Source organism: Sander lucioperca, chromosome 17 (genome assembly GCF_008315115.2).
Source record: "Sander lucioperca isolate FBNREF2018 chromosome 17, SLUC_FBN_1.2, whole genome shotgun sequence".
In the NCBI taxonomy this organism is placed as follows: domain Eukaryota; kingdom Metazoa; phylum Chordata; class Actinopteri; order Perciformes; family Percidae; genus Sander; species Sander lucioperca.
In genome coordinates, this window is record NC_050189.1 from 28,694,209 (window position 1) to 28,707,004 (window position 12,796).

Below are 12,796 nucleotides of genomic sequence, written 5' to 3' on the forward strand. Positions count from 1 at the left end.
GAGTGACAGCCAGCACTTGTGTTAGCGCTAAAGCTCAACATGACTACATGATAAACACTGTCAATGACACGTTTTATTCACATGCAGAATTGTTTTAAAGTACGATCTTCAGGCCACTTATTCTTCAACCTTTCACTGAAATGCTCTTTAGTATGATTTGTGTTGCTGTGTGACTTCACTGATGAGGACAAAAATTCAATATAACGTCAGCCTCTGACTACTTTGCAGAAGTCCTGCAAATACACATCTTTCTTTCCAGTGTTGTCCATTGTGTTGTGACTCAATGCTAACCCCCACATTTCTATCCACTTTCTGTGTTTTTGCAGCTGGGACAACGTACATCTTCGGGAGAGGCGGAGCCCTCATCACATACACCTGGCCACCCAATGACCGGCCGAGCACACGGGCAGACCGGCTGGCAGTGGGCTTTAGCACGCAGCTGAAGGAGGCCGTTCTGGTCAGGGTGGAGAGTGCCAAGGGACTGGGAGATTACCTGGAGCTGCACATAGTAAGATACCGCCTTGGGGATATTGAGGGGGGATGAAATGATGGGGGAATGGTGAAAGTACCCTAATCTACATTCAGTCAGTTGAATAACTGGGGGAACCCCAGAAAGAATAAAGGGGGGATTTGGAAGTACCTGGGCAGGGAAAGTGAAAATGTGCCAATGGACTGGGAGGGGACATAGGGCTATTTAGACTAGTCACTACACTGTTCTGTGTTGTAGTACTCGAGATTGGTCTTAGTTTTAAGGTATCGGTCTTGTCTCGGAGAAAGAGGACTCTGGATTTTATTTCAAGGCCACAACTGCAGGGATATAACTAAGTTGCCACGGCATTGTCTAATTGTATGTGTTATAATCATTACTGGGATTGGATGTAAAACTTCCTGCTTCAATTGCAACCAATAACTTGACTCATTTCTAATTTGAAATGTGTTACTGTTAACCCACTGTCCCTGCCCCCCTCAACACGCACGCCCAAGAAAGTGAATGCGGGAGACAGGAGAAGCTCTAGCTCTCTGGCACTGGTCTGGTCTTGGTCTTGACTCGGTCTCGCCCTGCCTTGGTCTTAGTCTTGACTCTGTCTCACCCTGCCTTGGTCTTGGTCTTGACTCGGTCTCGCCCTGCCTTGGTCTTGGTCTTGACTTGATCTCGCCCTGCCTTGGTCTTGGTCTTGACTCAGTCTCGCCCTGCCTTGGTCTTGGTCTTGACTCGGGCTCAACCCCTCAAAGTCTTCTTGGTCTCGATACACTCTGGTCTTGGTGATGACTTTTGTCTCGGTTTAGGTGGTCGTGACTACAACACTGCTATAGAACAAGAAAGAGGAGGGAGAGAATGACTAAAATATTGCATGGAGGAAGGAGAAGCAGAAACAGAAAGGAAGGATTTTAAAGATGGCGGAAAGATGGTGTGCGCCAAGGGACGGTGAGTAAACCAGAAGCTTCAAATAGTAAGAGGGAGGCTGAATGAAAGAGAGAGGTAGGAAAGAGGAGAGGGACTTAGGGTCATTGATGCAGAATGATTGAAGAGAAAGGATGGCACTTTGTTTGCAGCTGTGCCTGGGTTTCTGTACACAAGATGACACTGTACTGTATATCTTTGTTCACATGGATTTTCAAAACTATTCAAAAAAAAAAGAACTATTGAAATATTGGTGTTTTAGGCTGGTAAAAGATAGAAGCTAGATTTAAGCACATTGAGATTTATGCTTATGTGTGACCTCTCTGGACCCTTCAAGTTTATAGGCTGGAGTTCAACTGAATTAGTGGATCTTGCAGGCTAATTCCAGTTGATGTTGTAACTTTGTGGTAGTTTTGGTCGAAATTTCAATCAGTGTGTCCCTATATCTCAGAAACTAACTTGTAATGTGATCGCAATGATAGCCAAAACTATGAAAATAAGACCCCAGATGTAATAAACTTGAATAATCATTTAGGGGTTGGACTTGAGTTTAAAAGTGCAGAAAATGCTAAGCGGATGCAATCTAACTATGCGTTTGTAATGACTTACAATTTCAGGATTATTTTAAGTGTGGCCCATGTAGGCTCTTCCTCGTTGATTCATGAAAAGGTGTAATTAAATATTCTCCTGGGAGTTAAGGAATTGACAAATGGCATTTATATTTTTGGCGTGTAGTACTTCCAGGGGTCAGAGAGTGGAGTCCATGTGTGCAGAGTCCAGAAAAGATAATCACCCAACACCATTTCTTTTTATCCCCTGTCAAACGAGGTATTGTACCTGTACACACTAGGTACCTCGTCTGTGCTTTTAGTGCTTTCATATGTTAGGCTTAGGGGTAATTTAAAACCACCTCTAATAATACCTTTAAATGGCAATTAAGGGACAGGCTTAAAAAAAATGCATTTACACAGGCTCTAATTGTCTCGTTGACCCCTACGCTTCTTCTTCCCAGTATTACATTCAAAGCTTGTTTTCATTTTAATGTTAATTACCAACCAAGACCATACCTGGTGACTCTGTTCCACTCATCATGTTGCTGGAGTCACACAATTGAACATTGTGTGTCATTGTGCACATTCACAATCACAGTGTTTCACTGTACCAGCTGGAAAAGATGTTGCAATGTCCCGCAGTTCCTTTACACTCTCTTAAAGTACGCAGTGATTAGACACTGTCACTGTTATCTACACTTGTCTACACTCAGCCATCTGTGCAGTGTGTGTGTGTGTGTGTGTGTGTGTGCATGCTCACATCCTGGTGACCCCAATTTGTTTGGGCTGGCCATGCCTGGAAGCGACAGGAACATAGTTGACCCCGGGTCACTTCTCATCCAGTGATCAGGAAACTAGGAGGAGCAGAGGAAGGGATGATGGGAAAGAGGTATAGGTGAAAGAGTGGGGGGTGGGGAGCTTTTGTATAGACCAAGTAGGTCAAGGACAATTTGAATGGTCTTAACATCAACGACGGATAATAATAATGACCGGAAGGATGAAAGATTGTAGTGGTAAATGCAATGGACATAACAAATAATGCCTGAGTTGAAGTGGTGATGTAACAGAGTTCAACTGCAGCAACTCTAAAGGGTTATTTTCTGTAATTCTTTAAGACTATCTCTGGTGCTTTTTGATATTGGGGTTGTTTGGACCATATAAATAGCAATAGAATAGCATAGAATAACGAGGCAAATTACTTTTCATTCATCTTTTGTGATGTGTGTCCATGCAGATTCCCCAGGTTTCCAGCAGCCTTTAAAATACAATGGAAGCGAATGGAATTTCCTTGTAGTGCTCAGAGAAGAGGAAATTTTAAAAATTCAACAGCAACATCTCTTTCCAGAAACACTGTCATAATCACTGAACACAATCCACAGACCTCACAGTGACTGGAACTACTTTCAACCGAAAGAAATTGTTCCCATTAAAACTGTGGATTATCCTAAGTAACGAGTTTTTGGGATGATGTATGGCTGTTTAATTTTGATACTGTGAGCACCTCACCAAAATTCCATTTACCTTCATTGTATTATAGGGCAGATAATTAAAATGAAACCAAAACTATCTGCATGGATGGATGCCAGAGGTTGGCGAGATAATGTCTGTTTTATGTTATTTGGGTGAACTGATCCTTTAACTAAGATGCAAAATAGAGTTCTGGTGACTTGGTACATTAGTTGTTTTTTTTTGTAACCTGAATATTTATCTCCACCCGTCCCTGATGATCACTCATCAGTCATTATTTAGCTTGCTCTCCTCTCAACTGCATATTCTTCACCTAACTTGTGTGTCTTTCATTTGCTCCTTCATTCCCTCATGTCTGGCCCGTTCATTCGCTCTTTCTTTCCCTCTTAGACACACACACACACACACACACACACACACACACACACACACACACACACACACACACATACACATCAGTGCCTCCAACACACGAGCCCAGCTGCTCTGCTCCCATTGCAATTACATTTCATTTGCTGGCGCTGCTCCAGAGTCGCTCCCCTAAATGACTCTGTTCAGCCCGTGGTGGGTGTTTGCGTCCTGTTAATTATGCCCGTCTCTCTTTGAGGGGAGAAGTACAGGCAAATTAGACCTGGAAACCCCAGGAGCAATGGCCCCATATCATCCCACCTGATGGGGGCCTCACAGACCCAATCAAACTACAAACTAGCAGCACTAAAGCAGTGATGGTGGCCCTTAGGTCCAATACCCTTTAGGGGTGTGAATCTTCACTGGCCTTGCGATTCAATTCGATTACGATTATGCACAATTATCAATGATTCGATACAATTCGATATCTCAATGCATCACGATGCGCCACCTCAAATTTATTATGTATTGTGGGTGCCTGGGTAGCTCACATGGTAGAGCAGGCGCCCATATATAAGAGGTTTACTCCTCTTATATATGGGCGCGGGTTCGACTCCGACATGCAGCCCTTTGCTGCATGTCATTCCCCCCTCTCTCTCCCCTTTGATGTCTTCAGCTGTTCTGTCCAAATAAAGGCCTAAAATGCCCAAAAAAAAATAAAAAAAAATAAAATAAAATATCATATATTACTGCACATGGTTTTCATCAACAAATTCAAGCAGTCAGATATATAAAGTCCCATTTTTATTGCATCTGCTCTTAAAAAGACACTTCCTGAATGTAGCAGAGTCTGAACACAGCAGACAACAGATAAAAGGCAAAAACAAAAAAAAGCAGCAAACTGAAAATCAACAAGCAACATCAATAGGCAATAATCGATTATTGTCTGTTACTGTCGATTCAATTCAATTTTCAATTCAATTTTATTGATAGTATCAAATCATAACAAGAGTTATCTCGAGACACTTTACAGATAGAGTAGGTCTAGACCACACTCTATAAAGCCCCAGCAATTCCAATAGTTCCCCCAAGAGCAAGCATTAGCAGTGGCTATTGCGACAGTGGCGAGGAAAAACTCCCTTTTAGGAAGAAACCTCGGCAGACCCAGACTCTTGGTGGGCGGTGTCTGACGGTTGGGGTTATGACGGTACGGGATGTAGCGTGGCACAGCAGAGCATGGGTGGACGCGGTGGATGCGGCAGGACGTAGCCGGACATTGCAGGGAATCGCAGAGCGTAGCAGGGTGTAGCAGGTCCATAGCCACAGCTGCACCCAAGACCTAGGTCTTGGTGTCACCCTAATGTTCTGGGCGAAGAAGAAACATAAGGACTCCGGGGAGTAAACTCCCCAGAGCTAGGTGAGTAACAAGCACTTCTGAGACAGGATGTGCATAAAAGGAAACAAAAGAAAAGAGCGTGTCATAAGAAGGAACTTCCTCGGCAGTCTAGAATTATAACAGCATAACTAGGAGAGGCACTATATTATTGATTATACGATAGGTAAATCTGATGACTGTAAAGAGAAGCAGAGAAAAGCAGGGGTGCTGTGTCTGCAGCTATACACCCTGCCCCGCCGGTCTAGGCGTTCACTGCAACTCCTCACTCCCTAACTATAAGCTTTATCAAAGAGGAGAGTTTTCACTTTAGTCTTAAATGTAGCGACGGTGTCTACCCCCCGAACCCAGATTGGGAGCTGGTTCCACAGGAGAGGAGCCTGATAGCTGAAGGCTCTGCCTCCCATTCTACTTTTAGAGACTCTAGGAACCACAAGTAACTCTGCATTCTGGGAGCGTAGTGCTCTAGTGGGACAATAAGGTACTAAGAGGTCCTCAAGACCTCGATGCAGAATCATCCACGTCCGCATCGCGATGCATCGATGTAATGGTTAATTTCAACACCCCTAATACTTGGGGCCTTATTCGTTTGGCTTTGGCCAGTGGTTCAAAAGTAGCATTTCACTTTTCATTCCAGGTTAGCTTGTTTTGTGGTCTTTATTAGGATTTCAGATGTTCTAATCCTGACTGACATGTTTGAAAGTGCACATGCACAATTCAAACACAACTTTGTTTTGTTTAAATATCCTGGCTTTCTGCATTTTAAGAACAGACATCCATCCATGAAGCAATTGACTAGTGTTACTATTTAAGTTATTGTCATTTTTCAAGCCTGTATCATTGAGTCAGTGGCCCACAGACTCTGCCCACAACCATTTCCTGTCCTTACAGGTTATGACACATTACTGATGGATGCTGTCTCTGTCTGTCTAACTAGAAATACTGGCACTGGTGGGCATGGCTGCCAATAACATGCCATCGCAACGTGACAGAGCATGATTCCTTATCTCTTACGAAACACCCGTCTCTTTATATACCCTTCCTCCCTTACCTGCTCTCTACCTCTTTCATGCCACTCCCCTCCATTTCTGTCCATTTACCTGACAGAGGGCAGGACATCCCTCTTACACTGGATCTGCTGACTTAAAAAGGACATAGCATTGTTTCTTGCACTTACTTGCACCTAATTATTTACTGTGGGTTGTGTCTGGAAGTGCTGCAAACTTTCTAGTTGACATTTTGAGAGTTCTAGATGAAAAAAGCTTTGAAACGAATTATCTGGAAAATGCCATAGGAATGAATCATCGCTGAGGAGACCAAACATGACATGCATATTGCTGTTGCAGAGCAGTATTGCTTATATGCCTATGAAGATGCTCTGTCATCCAGGTTAGGGAATGTCGAGCAGTAGTAAACCAAAGACAGCTGGATTTGCTGTCTGGTCTTGATGAACATTTTGCTGTTCATCGAGCAGACTTCATTGGTTTCGACTGACTGGTGGGGAGTTCCTCAGCTTTTAATCACCCAGAGAAGTCAAATACCACAGAACTCCCCAATAGTCAGTAGAACTAATTAAGCCTCTTGGATGAATGGTGAAACATTTTCAAGAATACTCATTAGGTCCTATCGCCTTTTTCATTGTGCACAGATAGACATGTTGGTAGCTCAAGTTGTAACCCCCAATGTATGCATTGGACTGAATTAGCAACTGCATTTGTGTTATTGTGGGTTTTTGCATCATACGTCCTTCCAGCCATCATGGGTTATTGCTGCTAATCCACTTAGTCTTCTTTTCATCCCAAACTGCTGCTGCATTTACTGTGTGGCAGATTTCTTCATGAGAAAGGCTGTCTTGACTTTGCATGTTTAGAACAGCAAAGGTCTAGTCCACTTACTTAGCAATTCCTAGGTTTCAACCATACCCCACAGCTTTCTTCAGCAAATGGAAACTTGATCAGGTGTCATCCCACAAGTACAGGACCTCGGTCAAAGAAGTTGTAGAGATCGTAACCCCTATCTCCATTCAAGGATGGTCTCCGGTATTGGATGTGAATGTTTTTTTTTATCTTTATCTACCACGGACTCCTCATCCAAGACTAGACTCCCCAAAAGTTGATGCCATAACAGATTTATTTTGTCTGGTGTTCTATAAACACCATGACCGAGTCCAAGGTACTTTGGTCAAGCGATGACACCTGAGCAAGTTCCATTCGCCAAACAAAGGGCCACCGGATTTGTTTAAAAGCTCAAAGAAGTAGTTAGGATTTTATTCTACACAACATTGAAGATGCCCTTGGGTTTCACCACTCACAACATGAATTAGATAGGAACATACACAACTTTTATTACTTCAGTGAGCATTTCTGTTTCCTTCCATTTAGTAGACAGGATGTCCAACAGTCCCCACGACGTCTGTGACAGGACGTTAGATCGACAGAAGTAAAAATGGTGATTTGGGAAGGCAGGACATAATTTTTGCCAATCTTCCTGACATTTCCACCGTTGGGGCCTGGGGTGTGAGATTCAGGGAATGAAGGGTACAGACAGATATGGAAGTGGGCTGATAGCTAAATCTCCCATCTGTGGTTGCTGGAAAAGGCTGATGTCCTTGCAAGACCTTGGAAGTCAAAAGAAACAGGTAATAGTGTATTTTGATGCCAAAAAAAAAAAGTTTTTCTTTCTGGACTTTTTTGCCACATCGCCACATATCACTAACATTATGAAAACTAAGAATGTCCTTCTTATCAATTGAAATTTCGAAAAGATGTGTTCCTTTACTTTATGCTGTGCAATTTTTTGGTTGAAATCACTTGCTACGCCAAAACTTTGGTCCAGGTGTAAGAATTAAAACTTGCTGATTATTGGTAGCTGGTTGAGTGCAGCTGAAAATGTCCACCTATAGATCTATTTCAGCAGCAGTTATAAGAACAGGTGAACTTTTATTCGGTACACCCATCAGTTCAAGTGTTGTTGTAAGGACACACCCTTCTGCCTTAGCATTACTAGGCTGTGAGCGAAAGCTGCAGTGGTATGGCAGAGTCTGGCATGTCTCCCCGCAGTCATACCTCCATGCAAACAAAAGTACATTATTTTGTTTTGTGCTGACTCGATAGTCTGGGTTTGTCCAATTTTTGTACACAAACCTTGGCAATTTGAAAACTGGGCATGCAAAGAGTGTTGCCTTTCATTTCAGTCTGGCTCGAACGCCTCGTCTTTCTCCAGCTTCATGCTCTGCTGTTCCTGCTACCTGGCTCAGGTGACAGCACTGCAGGCAGTCCCCCCACCCAGTCTGGTAAACAAAGGTACTGAGCTAAACTAGATTTGGGAGACCATCTCGGATTTCACTTTCCCTCGTCTCAAAGTGTTTGTTGACTACAATATGGAGGAAATAGCTTGTCTAGAGGGGCCTCACAAAACTTTAGCTATCTTCAGCGTTTTGACTCATATGGTATTAATAGAAATTACCATGCAGGTTCTTTAATCTGAGCAGAAGTAATATTCCCTCTTAAGACTGTTCAAATGGATGAGTTTTTTATGCAGCTGTTTTCACTCAAAGCAATAAAGGCACACAAAACAGAGAAGCAAATTGGGGTTATTTGTTATGCACAGAGGGATGAGTCATTGATGAAGAAAGGAGCAACTATCTGAGCCATTGTCTTCATGAGCCGCTCATAAACTTTCCAAATGGCCTGACAGATGGCCGAATAAAGTTTTAGAGCATTTTAGATGCACCTTTCAAACTTGGACTTGCACTATCTCTTTGAGTGCATTTCTTTCGGAGGTGTCGGTTTGTATATATTGCTGCTCTCACAGGCACCGCTCACATTTGACAGTCATTACATTTACAGCTGGCAAGTTGTCGCACTAACTGCTCTGTGGGAAGTGTCTCATCTGCAGTTATGGGCCGGTGCACAGTGCGCAGCAGGCCTCCCCGAGTACCTCCATCACTGGCTGTCCTGTCCCGGCTCATAGCATTAAATAAGGGCTGCCTGTGATTACCCGTTAGGGAGCCATCCCTCACCACGACTCTCTGGTTTGAGCAGGGGCAGAGAGAGAGAGGGAGGTGGGGCGGGTGTAGCAAAAGGGACATGGCTATATTTTCTCCTCTTGACCCCGCCCTTACCCCTCTCCCAGCATGTGACGAATGCTGATTGCTAGCGAACTAGAGCATCAGCTTCCCCACAGTCAAAATGTGAAGTGGAGTAGCTGACTTCATTAGCTTCACCATGATCTCTTTTCCTTTCACTGCTGGCTAATGAGAGGAACACTCATCTTTTTTCGGGATATACCACTGCCTTATTAAAAAAAAAAAATGTATCTCTTGACGGCCACAGGTTATCTGTCAAGGGTTTAGGCCAGCGAAGGTTTAATTATGGGTGGAAAAATGTGATCTGACGTGTGACGGCAGCCTGGGATAAGATGAGTGGCGAGGAGAGCCGGGTTGATGGAGAGCTTTGTGAGAGTGCAGTGGGGAGCCGAGAGATGCTGGCGTCAGATAAAGGCAGATGGTGATGCGGATAAAACTGTCAGAGAGGCAAAGGCTTTTATCCTCTACTCCCCGCCCCCGGGAACACACGCACACACGCACGCACGCACGCACGCACACACACACACACACACACACACACACACACATGCATGCACACAGTACCCCTTTACTCCTAACTAGCTGTCAGTAGCACACAGAGTCAGGTGCTGCTCTCAGGTTCCAGCTAGCTGCCAGAGTTGCACGCAGACACATTTGCAAGGACACCTTCACATTCACTTACAAGATGTGTATGATTAACCCCGGTTCACTTTAATGCATGCAGACAATTTACAAGGGCAGCCCCCACACAAAGTGATTTTGTTATTTCCTTATTTATAACTACCATCCCCCTCCCCCCCCACAGGACCACCTTTCCTTTCTTAAATGGGTGTCACTTCTCCCGCCTACTCTCTTTCATGTTGTCAGAGGGGTAAAAGGGAAACATGCAGGGAGGGACAGAGTGCTGAAGCGTGGAGAACAATTGAGGGAGAAAAGGGAGGCATTGCTTTGATGAATGCAGCTGCCTTGCAAAGGGGTGCGTGGGCCGCAGTTGGTAATGAGATCGGGTCCTGGTGGGTTTGGCAGAGTCTCTCGCCTCAGCTGGCAGGAGCCTGTCAGCATATCGATTAATCCTTCCTTTTTGCATCACTAATTTATTGTCCCTGCAGTCGGAGGGGTGGGGGTGGGGGGCGGGGGGGGCAGATTATACCTTCGAGCTTTCATCATGGGTGGCTAATTTTGGATGGGCAAGGGGATTAGGAGCTAGACCTTCGTATAAACCCCACCTCCTTCATGAGGATTACTAGACTCCTTTCATACCTAACCACTCCTAGTCAGAATCTATCTATTTGACTGGGGATGCTTGTGGAGGGCAGCACACAGCATGCGTTTAATTGCTTCCTGAGAGGCCGAGCTCAGAGCACATCAGTCTCTTTGGATGACCATTTTGGTCAGGGCCTCTAATGGTACCTGCTTGGTCATTTGTCTTGATTTTTAGATGCAAGGCACTTCCTGAATCTAAAAAGTAACTCACTGCTGCACAGCTTCACTTTTACTTCACTGTGTGGGTTTGGTAATCTGTCAGATCTAACTGTCAATGGCCTGGTAAATGGCCATTTATTTTGCCAGCAGCTGACTGAATGAAAGGCTACATCTACACCGGATTACGTAATGTCTGAAAGTCCTGCTTCACTGCACTGGATTGAAGCATTTCAAGCGCATACTGGAAGCCTTTTGCACTTCCAGCCACACCCTAACCAGTGATGTCACAACAGCTGTTTTGCTTTTGACAGCAGGTAAAAAAGCACCTGTGTTGACATCACTTATTGATGTTCGTTGAGAGGCATAATGTGATTAAAAGCCTATACAGTATAATACAGTGTTTATTTTTCTCCTAAGGAAGATGCAGTAAATGGAGAGCTTAACAGCTATTCTGTAATGGAGCTACAAGGACATCAGTTTGGTTGGCTACAATGTAGTGTAATTCAATGCTTCCAATTTGTGAACTCACTTAGGCTAGACTCCATCGGCAGATGCATTTGTCCAAAGCGACTTGCAGATTGGAAGCAATTTGGGGTTTAGTGTCTTGCTAAAGCACACTTGTGGAGCTGGATGGAACCACAAAAAAACCCCTGAAAGCATTATCTGAAAACTTGAATCCAGACCAGGCTTATAGTTTGGTGGCTACCTCATGTTTACACATACTAAAAATGTTTTCACTCATTGTCCCACTTACCAATATTGTAGTCAATGAAAAACAGGTTTCAAAGCTTTACTTTTTGCAAATTAGTTGGTTTTGCTTTACCTTTACCACTTGAAATACACATGAAATACTGAAAGTAACTCATGATTAGTGTGATGTTTTGCGTGCATCACTTGAGTGTCACACGTTAGTCCATGAAAAGACGTAATTTTGTTAGCAAGGTGGCCTCTTCACTCCCTGATGGTCACTGGACTTGTAGCTCACGCTGCACCTGTATCCTGTGAGAGCAGAGTGGTGGATGGGCTTTCCGGATCAATAAGCTATTAGGGTCCAAGAGAGCAGGCTTGTCTGTATGGTTTCAGTCCTGCCTTTAATAATCACCTGGGTAGGCAAAACTATCCTGTTCCTTTTCTTTCTCGCCGTTGTCTGCCATCTCCACAGCATGATAAATGCCTTGCAATCTAATATGATGCACACGTTTTATTGTCATAATTTTCCGCACAAATGACGTTATCAGCATTGTGATGCATCGCTCCGACAACGTCGCCTTCACCGCTCGCGTGGTTTTATTTAAGATTGAATGTGCGGCATTTCACGTTCGTTGTTTGGCTTTTTTCATCTTGGCGATTAGGATTTAACTCAATGAGTCTGACGTGTGCTGTAAGGGTTCACAATACACACGAATCAGGTTGAAACCTCAAGAAAAAAAGAGAAAATATATATATATATATATATAGACATACATACAGTAGCTGGTCTCCAACAGTGCCAATAGTCAAAATGAACACAGAGTAGTAGGAGTGGAGTGGAAGAAGGAGCGAGGAGAGAAAGGCAGAAAGAAATTAGGAGCATGTCAGTTGATGGAGAGGAAAAAAAGCAGAGTACATCCACCCAGGCTAGTTGTCTACTGTCTTTAGTGAGGTGCCCCTGGGAAAGGTGCACTGTGAGGTCCTTTTCCAAATGTCACCGATGCACATTCAGCCCTCAGCTCCCTCTGGATGCACTTTAGCCGGGCGTCTCCTCACTCGCTGCAACACAGACCAATCATTTATAAAATCATTTATTGAACGCAACTCTAAATTCATCCAGCTTTACTCATCAGATGCCTTCATTTGCATTTACACCTTCTACTGCTGCTGCTTTCGCCGCCGCTGTTAATGGTTCTCTGTGACTAATACACCCATTATCTGTTTGAACGTGCAGGTGTCTGCGCTGTTCTGAATGGTCTCATTAAAAACTGTTTTCTTCCACGATTAACACATAATGCTGACACATGCCTGAGTTTCAGAGCAGATACGTCATTCTTAAACAAACACCCCGTCAGTGGTTGTTAGCAGGCTCCCAGTTTTCACGTTGGACACGTTCCCTCGTCTTCTGGCTGTGTTATGATTGGAGCACCATTGAA

At 44.0% G+C, this 12,796-nt stretch overlaps 1 protein-coding gene across 1 annotated transcript in view; it reads left to right on the plus strand.

The window, feature by feature from the left end:
* The first annotated feature begins 283 nt into the window (after window positions 1-283).
* LOC118492919 (neurexin-1-beta-like) overlaps window positions 284-12,796 on the plus strand; it is a 144,727-nt gene continuing 132,214 nt past the window's right edge. Inside the window, exon 1 of the mRNA XM_035993699.1 lies at window positions 284-508. Within this exon, the coding sequence (XP_035849592.1) occupies window positions 284-508 (225 nt within the window). The remainder of the gene's footprint in view (window positions 509-12,796) is intronic.